The sequence below is a fragment of the Poecilia formosa genome, unplaced genomic scaffold (genome assembly GCF_000485575.1).
Source record: "Poecilia formosa unplaced genomic scaffold, Poecilia_formosa-5.1.2 Scaffold65, whole genome shotgun sequence".
NCBI lineage: Eukaryota > Metazoa > Chordata > Actinopteri > Cyprinodontiformes > Poeciliidae > Poecilia > Poecilia formosa.
Window position 1 is genome coordinate 416,204 of NW_006800004.1, and position 17,493 is coordinate 433,696.

Here is a 17,493-nt window from a genome sequence, read left to right on the forward strand (position 1 = left end):
ACAGTCTTATTCACACCCCCCACCCCTTCAAATAAAGTGTTACCCAGAAAAACCTCCAAATAAAACACTGAAGACCCTCTGGGACTTTGCAAAAAAAAAAAAAAAAAAAAAAAATGGACAGTTATTGCAAATAATATGTGTTGCTGCCAGCTATTAGATTTATTGGACAAATAAAATAATGCATTTTCTATTTACTCAGGTTATCTTTGTACAAGATTAAAAATTGACTGATGCACCGCTACATTTAAGTGTGACATAAAAAGACACCTCTGACAAATTTGTCAGAGGTGCTTTTGCATGACAGGTCTAAAAGTCTGACTAAGTGTGTGATTTTGCGTTGCTCACATCAGAGAGATTTAAATTTATTTATGCAGCTTTGGTGTTGGGTCATGCCTTCCCTTTAAGAAGCAAAAGCTAAACCCCACAACTTAGCTAAATAAATTCTAGGCTCAGTCTCATAATGCAGTTAGCTAAATGCCTGAAAAGTAGAGTGATTGCAAAAAAGAAAATGAGTAAAAAAAAAGAGAAATTAGAAATCCTAAGTTCAGGTAGGTATATCTCCCCCTCCTTCTTTGGCTGCCTCCTGCTGCTTTTAAGCAGGAAAATGTTTTTCTGTGGTTTATTCCCCTTCTTTCCTGATATGATAAACATAAACAGGAATCTAAATGCAGGTTATCACATGCCAGAGACATGTGCCTGTTTAAAGTCTAGCACTGCCTCAGTTGGTTGACTTATTTAGTCCTCCTGACTTGTGTTTCCTTTCGTCACAGACCTAAAATCAGAGGCCGGTATGCAGATTTATGCAACATTTCTTCTCATTTAGTTCTGTTCTGCTGGCGGGGAGTCAAAGTGATTAAGTAATTCTCAATCCTGTCTGTCTCCTCTGACTAATCTTACTTTATATGCTACAGGCAACGTGCCTGGTGATGATCTGGAAAATTAATGCATCATCCCCCGTGCGCAGACTACCTTTTAGGATTGTATAATCTTAAAATCTTGTGAGATAGGACAGATTTTCCCCTTTAAATGACATATTTTAGTTGTTCCCCTGACACCTCATACATCATGTTTCAATGTCATCTTCACAAATGACAGCTTGATTATGTTCTCTGCTGTACAGCTGTTTTGATGGATGGCTTAAGTATTAAGTGTATTTTTTTAGAAAACATGTTTAACTTTAGATCCAGCCAGATTGTGTCTGTATGTGTCAGGAATAGTTTTCATAAAGTAATATTCTTCCTTTTGAAATAGCTGTTAATATTTATTTGATGAGAATTGACTTCAGTTTGCTTAAAGCGACACAGAGTTTGATTCCTTGGACAATCTGCTTTATTGGGACAGTTATGGAAGCTCACCTGAAATCTGGTGCAGACTAACCAAGCAAACTTCTGTCCAAATGAAAACATGTCATTTGGAAACATCTGATTTCTCACCCAGCATCTATGTTTCCATGGCAGCACTGTGTTGCTGCATTCTCTCTGTAGACAGAGCAAAATCCTGATATCTTACTGTCTTGCTCTTTACAAGACATTTTAATATTCAGTCGTCAGAGAGCTTAAATGTCCATAAGTCAAATTGTCTGGAAAAGATCAACATTTCAGGTAGATAGATACCCCAAATTGCAGCTAAACTTTCAATAGGTAGATACCTAATAACAACCAATTTTAAGGTTGGTGAAAATGCAGTATGTATTGACAGTTATCAATATTGTTGAAAACTGATGGGTAAAACTAGATTATGGCAGGATTTTTTTGACACCATTAATCAAAATGACAGACAACACAAGTCTAGTGTGAACCCTGCTGCAAACTACAGATGTTTTCGCCCCCTGCTGCCATCAAACAGGTTATTTTTTCGAGGATCAGCAAATAACTTATTGGTATATTACAACCACCACTTAGTATGAAGTGTCCTTTAGTCTTTGATTTGCATGGCAGCACAGCAAAAGAGAAAATCTAGTTGTGTGTATCGGCTTGTTTATAAGAGTATGAGTTGCCATGGAAAAAAATTACTTTAACAAGAGTAAGAAATTTCTTAAAACCATTTAAGGTGAGAACAAAAATACTGTCATGAGATGTGGTTGGTGGTGGTGAAGTAGAAAGCGGGGATCCAGATGAAGATGATAATGATGAATTTAATGATGGTCCAACAGAACAGAACAACGGGCAGCAACATGAGGAACACACGACGACGATCCGACAAGAGACAAAGACAACAGGTGGACTTAAATACACAGGGAGGGTAATCAAGGAATGAGACACACCTGGGAAGCAATCAATGGGGAAGACGCAGAGACTCACAGGAAGGAAACTGAACACAGAAAACCCTAAAAATAAATACACAGAAACACGGATCATGACAAATACAGAATCAAAGGAATCTGTTAAGTGTGCTCTGTCTAAACAGGGATTCTGGTTTCCTTTTACAAGTTCTGGTCAGAGAAGAGAGGCTTGATTGGACTATAGGTGTGAATCTTACATTGCTATGCAACAAGGTTTCAACACAGATGGTCTTACCATTTGTCAATAGTTAAGGAAAGAGTTTGATGTTAAACAGGAAACTTTGATCCTGATTAGTTCTCGGCTGGGAAAGTAACACTTAGATAGTCCAGAGTATTAAGCACCTCTTCTCTGCTGTTATATGAAACTGCAGAGGTCTGCATGAGAGCAACTCACTAATACTTATGATAAGACCTGTTAGGTATTTTAACATGTACATACAAAGAACCACACAGAGGGTATTTATACTTTCAATATTTGCAAAGGAGGAGAGTTTAGAGTGTCACAAAAAAACACAGTTGTGCCTCAAAACAACTCCAACAGCCTGTTTTTATAAAAAGCAGGGCGGGAGTTGGTCATAAAAAACAGAAACTTACAGATAAGGAGTAGGAGCACATCTAAGCTGACTGGTACCGATATCTCCGAGAACAGGATGTTCCAGCTCACCCAGTTTCAGCTAAGAGCAGAGAGATAAACAACTTATTCATGAGATAACTATTTGCAAAACCCTAACAAGACCATTCAGATAATCAAAAGATAGAGGGGTGAGGAGCACATTATAAAATTTTCCATTACAGAATACAAGTACTTGACACTGGTATCAGGTCGATACCAATACCAACATCAATATCATTATCATTATCAGTATCATCATCATCAGTGACGTCAGTAATGCGTCACTGATGCATTACTGACGTCGGACCACTTTTTCCAGTAACAAGTAATCTAACGCATTACTATTTCAAATCCAGTAGCCAGACTACAGCTACTTATCGAAACCACTTTATATTAATGTGTGTCTAAAATCCTATTTTGAGTTTTCCAGACAATACTGGAACAAACAAAAACAAACACAAATTACTAAACTTTTTTTTTACTCTTGTAAGCTTTAAACAATCTCCCCTTCAGATCAAACATATAAGTGGAGACACATTGTTGATGTTATAAAATAACTTACAATTAATTATTGGCAAAGCTCAATGTAATTTTCACAGGTGGCGAAGCGTTGTTGTCAGCAGCTGCAGAAAGTAACTAAAAATGTAAACTTTAATGTAACTTAGTTACTTACCAAATCAAGTCATCAGTAATATGTTACTTTTTCAAGGAGTAATCCGATTAAAGTTACTTTTTCAAAGCAACTATACCATCACTGATCATCATCAAATAGACTTTATCAAAGAAAGAAATAAAAATATTTTCAAATTCTTGTCTATCCAGATAGTTTAACCTACTATAGGAACGGATCTAAAAATGTATGGGTCTGCACATATAGGCTTACTGTAGAAAACGCTTTACTGACAACAAGTAGTGAGTTCACACAGAGCAGAGATGGATTAAGGTAATGGTTACCAGTGGAGTACTTGAGACAAATGCCAGCACCCATGTCTGGTACATTTCTTTATGTGACAGCTCTGTCCAAACCAAATCTTTAACATTCCTATCATGGACCAAATTGTTTCAAGGTAATCCAGATAATGAGATAATTCATCTTGTTCATATGGCAAGATTTTTCAATTGTCGGCTGATATGAATATGCCAGACGTCAACTGGAAAATTCTTGCAAAATTGATCAAGACTAAACATGAGTTCAGACTAAGCAAACTGACTGGGAAGAAGGAGTGTGATAGTTTGTCGACTATTTTTAGCAGAGAAAAAAACTGTAGCAAAAGATGTCTTCAACATTCTGGTTCATGGTGGGAGTTGTTCAGCCTTTTGCACTTGGGATTCCTCTTGTGTGTAAATCACCTTGTTTTCTGATTGACTACCCATCACATTCAGCGACCTCCTTGCCTGTTATTCCTTGGGGAAACCGCACATGCTGCAACATGTTGAATATTCTTGGTTTTATTTTGAAAAGGTTCCAATCTCCTTCTGAGTGGACATCATTTTCAACACAACACACACCCAGATAATCTCATGAGATTATCTTGACCTATTCCAATAATTAGAGCATCGTTAAGGTTATCAGAAAGAGAAAATCAGGACAAAAATATTGCAGTGTGAACCAGCAATTAGTGTTTTACTGTTTCTCAGTCAAGGTATCCACTGCACTGGTTAGTCAGCTGATCTGTAATGTCAATATTAGAATAACTTTAGTCTTTTCTCAACAATATGTAAAAAAAACAAAAAACAAACAAACAAACAAAAAAAAAACACACAAGAAACAATATAATTAGACACCATGAATGAAGCATACTGACTCTTATTTAAAACTAATCATTCTTTTAGTTGATGAGAACTTTAGATATTGTTTTTCAGATATACGGTTTGTTCAGAGATGAACTACACCATCAAAACCTACAGAATGTGTCATTTGTTTGCTGGCAGATGCCTTAATTTACATCAGAAGTTTTGTTCAGTTCCAATAGATTCCTGCTTTTACAGTGGGGAATGGATTCTATGTTTGTAGTTTAAATCATGTCAGGATTTTATCTGTGGTTACTTGTAGATTGCCTCTTTTCTTCATTGAACTGTGTGCTCTGGTAGAGCTCCTTTTTAATCTGCATTGGTGATTGATTAAAGTTGTGTGTCTCTGTGCCAAAACTGGCCTTGACTGATGCATACATGGACCAATATGAAGATATGGACAGCTCTTGCGTGGAGTGTGAATCAATGCATAGATTCTTTTTGAAATAATTACCTTACCTAGAAGAGGGGTAGCCTGATGGTTCAGCTTGAATGTTTGAGTTAGTTTTTGTAGGTGTTTGTCTGTATCACTCTTACTTCCCACATGGCTTTGGAGTGGTTGGTTTTTGGTCTGTCAGAAAGCATGAAAGCCCACTTCAACATCCATCTATGTGGTTGGCATGAACAGACGTCCAAAGACAGCGTACCAGTGGGCAAACATTGGTAGCATTTTCCTTTCAGGACTCATAGTTTTACTGTGTGAATTAACTAGTCTTTGTCACGCTCTCAGTTATTTACCTCTAACATCAAGTGTGAAAAAACATGCAATGTCATTATTTATTTCATAGATTCAGAGCAAATGGAAACGTTTAAGAAAGACTAATGTTTCCATTTGGGCAGGTTTAGCTCTAAAATCAGGCCAAACCTGCCTCAAGAGCCACCCCTGTGTTCTTCACTGTTTTCTCTGGTCAATGCTAAAACTGAGTAAGATCTCTTGTAAGAGTGTTTGGGAAACAGTGTCGACTGCCCAACCTCCATCTGGGCCTTCAACAGCCATAAATTGGGATTTATTTTCACGCCTCCTTCGTCTTTCATTCAAAGTTTTCAATGCATACCTTTGCCTAGACCTTGCCAAGTCAGCAAACACGCCTCTATGTGCTCTTCCTAAAGTCCTCATGACTTTCTAAAGGTTCACTGTGATGCTTAAACTATGCTCAGGGGCGCAGTATAGGGGGGAAAAGTTATGATAGTTCTAAGGGCCCTTGACAACAGGGGGCCCTCCACAAAAGAAAAAAAAAAAAAAAAAAACTTCACAGAAATTTAAAAAAAATCAGAGCCCTATCAATTACTGTTATTGTGTTTTTTAAAATTGTTTTTAGCAGTAAAAATTAAATGTTACCCCGCCCAGACCAAAAAGCACACATCTATATTTGTGTGCTTTTTGGTTCTGGATCTGCGTGAAATGGTTCGTTCCTGCTTAGCACACTTGAATGTGATGTTTTCAGCAGCAGTCAGTACAAGAACCACTGTGGCACTATGCTGCCTAGAAAAATAATGAAGTCAAGTTTTCAAAAAAATAGAGATAAGAGAGAGAAAAAGACAGGAGTGTGAATTTGTAACCCAGTTTTTCTCCAAGAGAGGTGAGTAGACTGAAATTATCAATCATTCAGCATAGTTAGCTTAGCTACAGACTACTGTTTGCCTCCATAGCATTTAGTGAATTAAGGAAAAGAAATACCAAGATATTCATATAGTTAACTTGTCCCTGTACCTCCTGTCTTGTACCACACTTAACATCAGATGAGTCTGTCAGCAGCAGCTCTAACCCCAATACCAGTATAACCTTTTATTCCTGTCCCAGTGAAAAAGGTGAGCAACACTGTGTTCAATGACAACCTAAATAGCATCATTCCAGTGAATCTATAGGGGCTTCTCTGTCTTTCCTCTTTTTACAATTACACAACAAAAACAATATATTGACAGAAATTCAAACAGTCTTTATAAAATGATAATAAAAAACAGCGTCCTGTCTGAACTGCAGCCTGTCCAAACAGTTTGCATTTAAATTACAGTTATATGTTACCACGTCCCTCCTGACCTGTCCTCTGCTAAGTGAAATTAATGCTGCAGTATGTAACTTTTATAAAAAAATATTTTTTTTATATATTTGTTGAAACTGTCATTTAGTTATGACAGTGTGGCATGAGAGATAATTTGTGAAAAAAATTATTTCCTCTGCCTTCTCCCAGTGCTATCTAGAAACAACCAATCAGAGTCAGGAGGTGGATTTTAGTGCAGTCAGTCACAATCTCATGTGGCTACTCATCCTCCCTCCCCCTCGCTCTGTACTATACTGCAACTAGCATAGCTGCAGCATAGCACAGAGCTGTGCCGTTTCAAACTGTGAATGCCCAGTTTAGTTAGCATAGCTACTAGTGATGGCAGATAAACAGTTTTCCTGTAACGATAAGTTGTTTCTCCACTATTAGCACATTTAGCAGTGAATGAACGAGGTTTATTAACAACACTAAGACTGTCCTCCTGGTTCTGATTGGTTGTTTTTGGTCAGAACTTTACTTTAGCTAACAATAGTATTTCAGGGAGGAGGTGAAGGAGATTGATTTTTTTTTCCAGATTATCTGTCTCATAGCAAACTGTCACAACATTCTGACAACTTTAACAAATATGGAGACAGACTCAGGAAACTGTAACAGTAGTTGCATGGGGGGGCACTTTAATTTTTTATCATGGGGCCCGAGATTCCTGGTGGTGCCCCTGACTATGCATCATTGATTTAATTGCCGGGCACTATCAACACGCAGTGCCTGCTTTTTGAACAGAAAGGATATCTCTCTTTCTGTTGGTCTAAGCAAAGTCTTTCTTACTGAAGACACTCATAGGCTCACTAAAGTCCTTCTCACTACTTCTATCATTTTTTGTGTTAGGAGAAATATTTTATCTCACTGAAATTCTAAGATTGTTCCCAATTTTTTATTTTTATTTTTTACTCTTCTGATTATGGTTATACCTTAAATAATAAAACAGGCTTGATTTCCATCCAAATAAAAGCTTGCTTATGTCACTGCACTCTAGCCAGACTTTTCAGTCTGTGTGCAACCTGTTTAAAAGACAGTGCTGCCAATAGCAGATGAAGAAATGAGGAGAAAGGTGTATGATAGCAGTCAGAGAAAATATAAATAAAGCTGTAACAATAACACACACAAGGACAGATAGATGAAAGTCCCATGTTCCCAATCAGAGCCGATATCAGCTGAGACCTCACCAGTATCTGTGGACATGTCTCACAGATATTCCACAGTGGCAGGTAGGGGGCTAAAGGCCAGTGTCAGGACCTGCTTGTCACTTGATGATTTAGAAATGACACTTGATTGTAGGAGGAAGTTTCTCTCTCTCACCTTTTCTTGGTTTCTGTGATAAGAGCTGTCATGCAGCTGTCGTGTCTGCTCTGATCCCCACTAACCCCCTGAGTCAAAAAAAGATGCCATAGTAATTACAGCACATGTGCAATTCCAATAGCAGCCACATCTGTCATGGTTTTTTTTTATACCTCACAAGTTTTCATTTGTTCCTTTTTTTCTTGTTATTTTAGATCATTTATTGGGGAGTACATAGTGGTTTGAGGATTCAGTTCTCAGAAACTCTGAGGTTACTTTGTGGACTTAAGTTAAGAAATTTAGAATCTTTTTTTTTTTATTAATCGTCCTGATCTAATTGCTCTGGTTGCTAAGTTTATCTACACCAATCATGCGTAGCATTATGACAATTTGTTCAGTAGCCATGCAGCATTATACTCTAACCACTGTGATACACAGTGTGTTCAAGAGCCTTTCCCTCAAAACCAGATCTAATTCAGACAAATGCAGTAGCAAGGCCTCAACTGTAGGATCTGACCACACACCCCATTGCATCGGTAAACATCACCAATTATCTGTTGTCAACATATTATGACAGACAACTGCAACAAATTATTGTTTTCTTTGATTTGAGCTGAACTATTTTATTTAAATATAATTTTGTATTTTTGCCCAGCTACAGTTAAAAGCATACTTATGGAAGTTGGTCTCTACAACACATTCTTATGTTGTATTCATGAAACTGCGGTAAGTGCATCTTTACTGACATGTTTCAGTGTCCCTGTAATAAAGCTAGATCCCTTCAGGAACAGGAAAAGGATGTAAAACCTTTGTTATTATATGCAGTAACTACAGGCATGGTCATTAAATTGGAATATGTTCTAATTGATTGATTTATTCAGCAGACTCCTGGTCCGCATAAACATTAAACAGAGACGTGATTCACAACAATAACAACAATAAAAGATTTATGTGTTCTGTTAAGGCTCATTTCTCAGATGTATATGTTGAGAATAACATATAAGCAGGTATTAAATATGCTTTTCATTAAGCCCANGTTCAATGACAACCTAAATAGCATCATTCCAGTGAATCTATAGGGGCTTCTCTGTCTTTCCTCTTTTTACAATTACACAACAAAAACAATATATTTGTTGCTGACAGAAATTCAAACAGTCTTTATAAAATGATAATAAAAAACAGCCTCCTGTCTGAACTGCAGCCTGTCCAAACAGTTTTACATTGGCTTGCATTTAAATTACAGTTATATGTTACCACGTTGCTCCTGACCTGTCCTCTGCTAAGTGAAATTAAAGCTGCAGTATGTAACTTTTATAAAAAAAATATTTTTTATATATTTGTTGAAACTGTCATTGTGTTATGACAGTGTGGCATGAGAGATAATTTGTGAAAAAATTATTTCCTCTGCCTTCTCTCAGTGCTATCTAGAAACAACCAATCAGAGTCAGGAGGTGGATTTTAGCGCTGTCAATCACAATCTCATGTGGCTACTCATCCTCCCTCCCCCTCGCTCTGTATTATACTGCAACTAGCATAGCTGCAGCATAGCACAGAGCTGTGCCGATTCAAACTGTGAATGCCCAGTTTAGTTAGCATAGTGATGGCAGATAAACAGTTTTCCTGTAACAATAAGTTGTTTCTCCACTATTAGCACATTTAGCAGTGAGTGAACGAGGTTGATTAACAACACTAAGACTGTCCTCCTAGTTCTGATTGGTCAGAACTTTACTTTAGCTAACAATAGTATTTCAGGGAGGAGGTGAAGGAGATTGATTTTTTTTTCCAGATTATCTGTCACATAGCAAACTGTCACAACATTCTGACAACTTTAACAAATATGGAAACAGACTCAAGAAACTGTAACAGTAGTTGTGCCGGGGGGGCACTTTAATTTTTTGTCATGGGGCCCAAGATTCCTGGTGGTGCCTCTGACTATGCATAATTGATTTAATTGCCAGGCACTATCAACACGCAGTGCCTGCTATTTGAACAGAAAGGATATCTCTCTTTCTGTTGGTCTAAGCAAAGTCTTTCTTACTGAAGACACTCATAGGCTCACTAAAGTCCTTCTCACTACTTCTATCATTTTTTGTGTTAGGAGAAATATTTTATCTCACTGAAATTCTAAGATTGTTCCCAATTTTTTATTTTTATTTTTTACTCTTCTGATTATGGTTATACCTTAAATAATAAAACAGACTTGATTTCCATCCAAATAAAAGCTTGCTTATATCACTGCACTCTAGCCAGACTTTTCAGTCTGTGTGCAACCTGTTTAAAAGACAGTGCTGCCAAAAGCAGATGAAGAAATGAGGAGAAAGGTGTATGATAGCAGTCAGAGAAAATATAAATAAAGCTGTAACAATAACACACACAAGGACAGATAGATGAAAGTCCCATGTTCCCAATGAGAGCCGATATCAGCTGAGACCTCACCAGTATCTGTGGACATGTCTCACAGATATTCCACAGTGGCAGGTAGGGGGCTTAAGGCCAGTGTCAGGACCTGCTTGTCACTTGTTGATTTAGAAATGACACTTGATTGTAGGAGGAAGTTTCTCTCTCTCACCTTTTCTTGGTTTCTGTGATAAGAGCTGTCATGCAGCTGTCGTGTCTGCTCTGATCCCCACTAACCCCCTGAGTCAAAAAAGATGCCATTACAGCACATGTGCAATTCCAATAGCAGCCACATCTGTCATGGTTTTTTTTATACCTCACAAGTTTTCATTTGTTCCTTTTTTCCTTGTTATTTTAGATCATTTATTGGGGAGCACATAGTGGTTTGAGGATTCAGTTCTCAGAAACTCTGAGGTTACTTTGTGCACTTAAGTTAAGAAATTTAGAATCTTTATTTTTTTTATTAATCGTCCTGATCTAATTGCGCTGGTTGCTAAGTTTATCTACACCAATCATGCATAGCATTATGACAATTTGTTCGGTAGCCATGCAGCATTATACTCTAACCACTGTGATACGCTGTGTGTTCAGGAGCCTTTCCCTCAAAACCAGCTCTAATTCAGACAAATGCAGTAGCAAGGCCTCAACTGTAGGATCTGACCACACACCCCATTGCATCGGTAAACATCACCAATTATCTGTTGTCAACATATTATGACAGACAACTGCAACAAATTATTGTTTTCTTTGATTTGAGCTGAACTATTTCATTTAAATATAATTTTGTATTTTTGCCCAGCTACAGTTAAAAGCATACTTATGGAAGTTGGTCTCTATGTTGTATTCATGAAACTGTGGTAAGTGCATCTTTACTGACACGTTTCAGTGTCCCTGTAATAAAGCTAGATCCCTTCAGGAACAGGAAAAGGAAACCTTTGTTATTATATGCAGTAACTACAGTCATGGTCATTAAATTGGAATATGTTCTAATTGATTGATTTATTCAGCAGACTCCTGGTCCGCATAAACATTAAACAGAGACATGATTCACAGCAATAACAACAATAAAAGATTTATGTGTTCTGTTAAGGTTCATTTCTCAGATATATATGTTGAGAATAACATATAAGCAGGTATTAAATATGCTTTTCATTAAGCCCAGAGTTTTGTATTAAAATGTTTTTTATTGGTCTACTCAGTGTAGTAGTCTAATGTCAACAGGCAGAAATGATTTTCTGTGTCGCTCTGTGGTTCACTTTGATAAAATGAGCCACTGGCTGAAGGTGCTCCCGTGTCCATCCAGCATGTCATGAAGTGGATGAGACTCATTGTGAAAGACGACCTGCATCTTGGACCGGATGCTTCTGTCTGACATCACCGTCAGAGAGTCCAGCTCCACTCCAATGACGTCGTTGGCCTTCCGAATCAGTTTTTTCAGTCTGTTGGTGTCCTCCACCTTCAGCCTGCTGCCCCAGCATGACTGTATATTAGAACCATTAATCAGAGACCAACTTCAGCCTTGAAGACAAAGCCGCTCTGGGGGTGGGAGCCATGTTGCCTGTATCAAAAACAACTGGTGAAGTGCTGGAGTGGGCTGATAGTGTCAGATGGAGCTTGAGTGAGGCACTTGTGAGTTTTTGATATAAGCAGCACTGAAAGTGTTTGCTCCAACTGTGGCTGGGTCTTTTTGTCACAGAGAAGATTTAAGTTTGACTTTAAAATAGATTGTTTGGGAGATTGTCTTTTATTTCTGTTTGTCCCATTTTATTTCATTGCAATACTCTGCACCTAAAAAGAAAAAAGTGCATTAGTCTTTGGGGATATTGTAAATTACATCATGGGGAAAGACAGTTTTATGACCAAACCCTGATGGTAAAAAATACCTGAAGAATAGAGAGATGGGTGGTGCTGTTGTTTTCCCAGGAACTCTGTGATGATCAGAGGACTGAAGGGAGCCAGGAAACATGTCAAGAGTTTAATCAGAGAGAGAACAGCATTAACCGGCTTTAATCCGGATTACAGGCCAGCGAAGACACAATATCTGATTTTGTTCTCCATAATATCGTATTATCACTCAGCGTAATGCTAAAAGGTCACCATAAATGACCCACAGCATCCACGAAGTTCTGTTTTTAGAACAGGCCACACATCCCCAGGCAGCAGTCGTACCGTTCTTCTTAGGCGTTCCACATTTTGAAATAAGTGACTTTTGTGTCTACTTCTCATTCAGCACTTCCAGGAAGCACACTCAGCTTTTGCTTATCAAATCACTTGTCAGATTCACAAAGGCGAGTTGAGAGAATGCTGTGGGACAGAATTATATGCAGGGAAACTTCTTCCACTTAAAGTTATTAGAAAGAAGCACTTGCATAGCTGAGAAGGTCTGGCTCATGAACATGAGCTACTGATGCAGTTGTAAATCTTGTAAGTTATTAATACCCCACTGGGTTTACTTTTGTGCTCTTTTTATGTGACTTTTTGTTTACATTTAGTTTAATAGAGACTATGTGGGTATAAAGTCAGACTGTTGCAAAGGATGTGAGTTGCAGTGCTGGCTGGTAATTGTAGTTGGTTGGATGAGCATGGGAGTTTCCTGGCTCAGGCAGTTCAAGGCCTGGTGGCATCACATGTTCTGAGTTCATGTTGCATAAAGATCCAATCAATTGTTTTCTGCATGCCACACATCTTGCAGTCTTACTTCAGCATGTTTTTGATGTTATAAAGTTTACATGTGAGCATGTCAGTATGTCTGTACTTGTGTTTGTGTGTCTGTGTATGTTTCTGAGGGAGGTACGTGTTTATGATTCTGTGTGAATAAAAAAACTTAAATTGACAACATGTTGGATGGTAAAAGAAGCAACTGACCACTCCCCCTGCCTGAGATTCAGTGATAGAGCACAACAAAAATAAATTAATCAAAAATAATACAAAGTTTGACAAAGCACTTCTTTTTTTGTTTTTTTAGTTTTGTGTTTGTTATGTTTTATTTTTCCCCATTTATTTTATTGCAGCATTGAATATTAGTACAGTTTAAATGTTTAATAGTCATCTCCAAAAAGTGGCAAAAAATCAATAATGGTCATCAATACCCAATGAGATACAGCTGAAATTTCACAGTCAAAATTAAATGTTGCCTTCCCACTTCTTGGTTTAAAAAGTACATCTAAAGAATATCAAAATTATTGGTGAAACAACTGGGCTGTGCTTTGTCTTAAAGTACATCGTTCAACTAGTGAACGTCTAGCTGACTTTAAGAAAGAACTTACATCTCTGTTAGAAGGTCAAATTAAAATGTCTTTTGGATAAGATTTTTAAAAAATTAAAAATACATTGCGAGGAAAGAAATCCATTTCAGGATCACAACATAACAAGCATCTCATTGAAGAGTGAATACTATAGAAGTCCATAAAATTCCATGTGTTTTAGTTTTACTCTCATTACTGTAGAATTACTGTCAGTTTCTTTCACAAATAAATAATAAGCTGCATTTTATATAATGAGCCATAGACATAGCGTTACTGCCTCTGCATTAATGTGTAAAACTTTTTGTTAGAAATTAGGAATCATGCTCAACAATTTAAAGGCAATACTTAAACATGAATTTTGTTTTGAGACACACATATAATCCACATTTTTGAAAGCCATGCATACACAGGTTATTATTACATCAGTGTGACTCGCCTACTTTGATGCTGGAAGCAGTCTGGATTCAATCACCCATTTAGGATGCATCCTTAGATCTCCTTTTTATACATCAAATCTTCCCTGACATGTCAGGTTCATGTCTGACCTGCCAAAGATAGCACATGGAAAAAAATAAAACATAAAACCTGTCATTAGTACAGAAGCGTCAACTCATTCTCATTTTGGGCCACATTAAGATCATGAGTGGTATATGTAACATGACATGGATCCCAGACATCTAAGCAAGAGCCAGTTGTGGCAGAAAGTATTGATAAAATCACTTAAACTCAACTAATGAACTGTTAAAAGATTATAGCTTTCTCTGAACTTGATTTGTACTTCTCATGATTAAATCTTTATTGTGACATATTTCCACATTGATGTAATTTGACAGAATACAAATTAAAACTGGTTTGATTTGACTGGTTAAAACTGTTATCTTGAATTTACTGTAGAAATGTCCAGACACCACTTTCTTTCAGACCAAGTACGAGTACTTCAGTTTATGCACTCGCCAATACTGATACCAATACAGATACCGATAATAATAACAATAACAATAACAAAAACAAATTGGTACTTATATTTCACGCAATAACTTTTAAAAACAGTTTTATTTAGAACAGGGTGACTCTTCTTCTTTTTAAGCCTACAGTCTCTCTGTCTTGAGTTTAACACTTGTGTACCAGTACACCACAGAGATATAGAAAATGCCATAAAATGTAATATTTTTCTCTTGATTTTTAGCTCAAAAACAGTCATAAATACTGAACCGGATTTTGATGCCATAGCCATAATTTTAAAATTGAAAAGTGGATAAATTTTAGTTTGTTCTTACAGTAAATAAACCTGCTTAGGCTTTGTGGCTCAACAGAAAACAATTTTTATTGCTTGCAAGTTTTCAGTCTTTTATGTGGGATATGTAAATGAAGTGAAAGAGTACAATTATAATCAATCAATCAATCAATCAATCAATCAATCAATCAATCAATCAATCAATCAATCAATCAATCAATCAATCAATTTTATTTGCATAGTACATTTGAGAAACAAGGCATTTTGAAGTGTTTTACATCATAAAAACATAAAAATACAAAGTCGTAGAATGCACAGTGAATTGAAACATTACATTAGCCAAGAGTCATAGTAATACATCAGATAAAAGCAGCGCCATCTACTTTCTTTGCATTTCAGAGATAATTTCACATTCTTTTCAGTTTTGAATTTGTGGTTATGATATCAAAACGTCTTGCGTTACTGAATGATGCTTTAGACAGATAAATAGATTGAAAATCCAGCACAGTTTTCTGCATCATGCCTATAGACGCTGTGTTGGAACAAGACAACACAATTTTAGTATCAAGTGGAAGGGAGTTGAACATTTAAAAAAAAAACTCCCCCAGATAAATTAAATAGTCATAAAATTTTAATGCTGTCCATTTCCCTTTGTAGTAACTCACTGACAAATGAGTTACAGAGATGCTACAGTTAGAACAAGACACATCTTGAATACTGTGCTGGAATCTAGTTCATGACTGCAGTTATTTTCCAACCTTAACTGACATACATGACACAAATATGAGGCTTGTACTCTAAAGTTCAATCCACAGATCTGCCACTATTTATTTGTTCTTCCTCATCTGTGGGAGACCCTTGTTACATTCTATATCAGTATGTGCCTAAAAAATGTTATTGCAAACGTAACGTAGACCTCTATAAAACGTTCACTTTTTGACCAGCAGAATTCCAACTTTAGTCTAGATGTTCATGGACTACTCAGACAAGATCTAGATAAATTCAAGTAAAAATGCTTAATGTACATAATGTACAAATAGTATATATGAACACTATTAGCATGGTGTTCATAGACATTAGACAGTAAAATGATAATAGCTGAAGATTTCTGTGAAACACATGTGGATTTGTAATTACTTGTTCCTGTAGCGTTTTTTCCATTTTTAGTGCTAACCTAGCTAAACCAAGCTAACCTAACAATCTTGGAACATGTAACATGACATGGATCCCAGACATCTAAGCAACCAGCTTACTTTCATCACAAAAAAGTAAATTCTCTTTTTAATTCTTTGTTATTTTGGATTTATCAAAGGTCAAACAGGGCCACATATAAATATATTATTAATTTTTCCTACATCCATTATTTTTCTAATCTATTAATCAGCATTTAATGAGAAAGAAATATAACAAACTATGAAATTGAAAGTTAATGTGAACAAGAAATTGCTTTTAATTTTTTTCCGGTTGGATTTTGGTTAAAATGTATGCTTGTGTATCATTTAACATAAGATGAACTCTGAATGTACAAGAGGTGGAGCTGGTCATGTGCTTCTGTAGCGTGTTATGCTCTTAAAGATGCTGCTTCTTTTTATTGTCTGTTTCTTTTTCAGCTATGCAGATCATTTTTAATTGTTACGATAATACCTCAGAAATGTCGAATATATGCTAATATATGCACTGTTTTACAGTGTCTAATGTCTTTTGATCCCATGGGTTCATCGTCAGTTAATTCTTCATTTTTACCAAAGAACTAATTTTTTTTTTGCTTCTTTTTTAAATTCCCTCTTTTTTTGCTCTGTAACTATCTTAAAGCAAACTTTTCTGCTCCAAATTCCGACTATAAACATGTGAAACTGACAATGAGGTGACGTTTCTGCAGTCGGAGTGAGAATTTTTCTTTAAAGAAGTGATAAAAGACTATATTCACTGAGAACCTTTCTTATCTTTTGAGAACATCTTTTAAAGGTTGTGTGTGTTCTTGATGACCTTGTTTTCCTCCATTTTCTCCTTCTTGGTCCTGTAGGTCCCCTTACAAAGAAACACACTGATGATTTAAGTGATAGTGACCGCACGGAAGACGAAGGTATTTTTTCCCCCAAATGCCAATCTGATTTGCATGACAAGGGAAACCAGACTTACCCTTTCTCCTCCAATTTTTATCTTCTTTGATTTTCTTACATTTCTTGTCCTTTTTTTGAAAGTAATGGACATTTTCTTTTTGCTCTTTACTCGTAAACTCTTTTTGGGCTGAATGTGTTTTGTCCTTTTCAGCTTGATGTCTTGAAGTTTACATGTGTCCCACCATTCTTTGATATTAATACTGTAACATAAATTCTCTGCTTGGATTTGCTGTTTCCTTTTACATTTTCTTTGTTTCTCTATGTTGCATCCCACCAGCAGATATAGAATCTATTAACCCCTCAGCCAAGTGTTGCCCCATTTTTGCATGTTTTTTTTTTTCCTTTAATTTGCCTAAACATGGTTGTGTTGAGGGAACTAAGTCACTGGCTAATTTACTAACACTTAGACCTGTTCATGTTTCAGGCATCAAATAAAATGTTTCTACACAATTTTAAGTGCTGGCTATTTATAGCATC

The 17,493-nt window shown here is 36.6% G+C and overlaps 1 protein-coding gene across 4 annotated transcripts in view; it reads left to right on the top strand.

Moving 5' to 3' along the window:
* nlgn1 (neuroligin 1) overlaps window positions 1-17,493 on the top strand; it is a 375,009-nt gene that overhangs the window by 161,360 nt on the left and 196,156 nt on the right. For 2 of the 4 annotated variants that reach the window (XM_016672746.1, XM_016672747.1), the window contains one exon: window positions 16,920-16,979. The exons of the other annotated variants lie outside the window; for them this stretch is intronic. In XM_016672746.1, coding sequence (XP_016528232.1) covers window positions 16,920-16,979 — 60 coding nt within the window. The remainder of the gene's footprint in view (window positions 1-16,919; window positions 16,980-17,493) is intronic. 4 annotated transcript variants of the gene reach the window in all.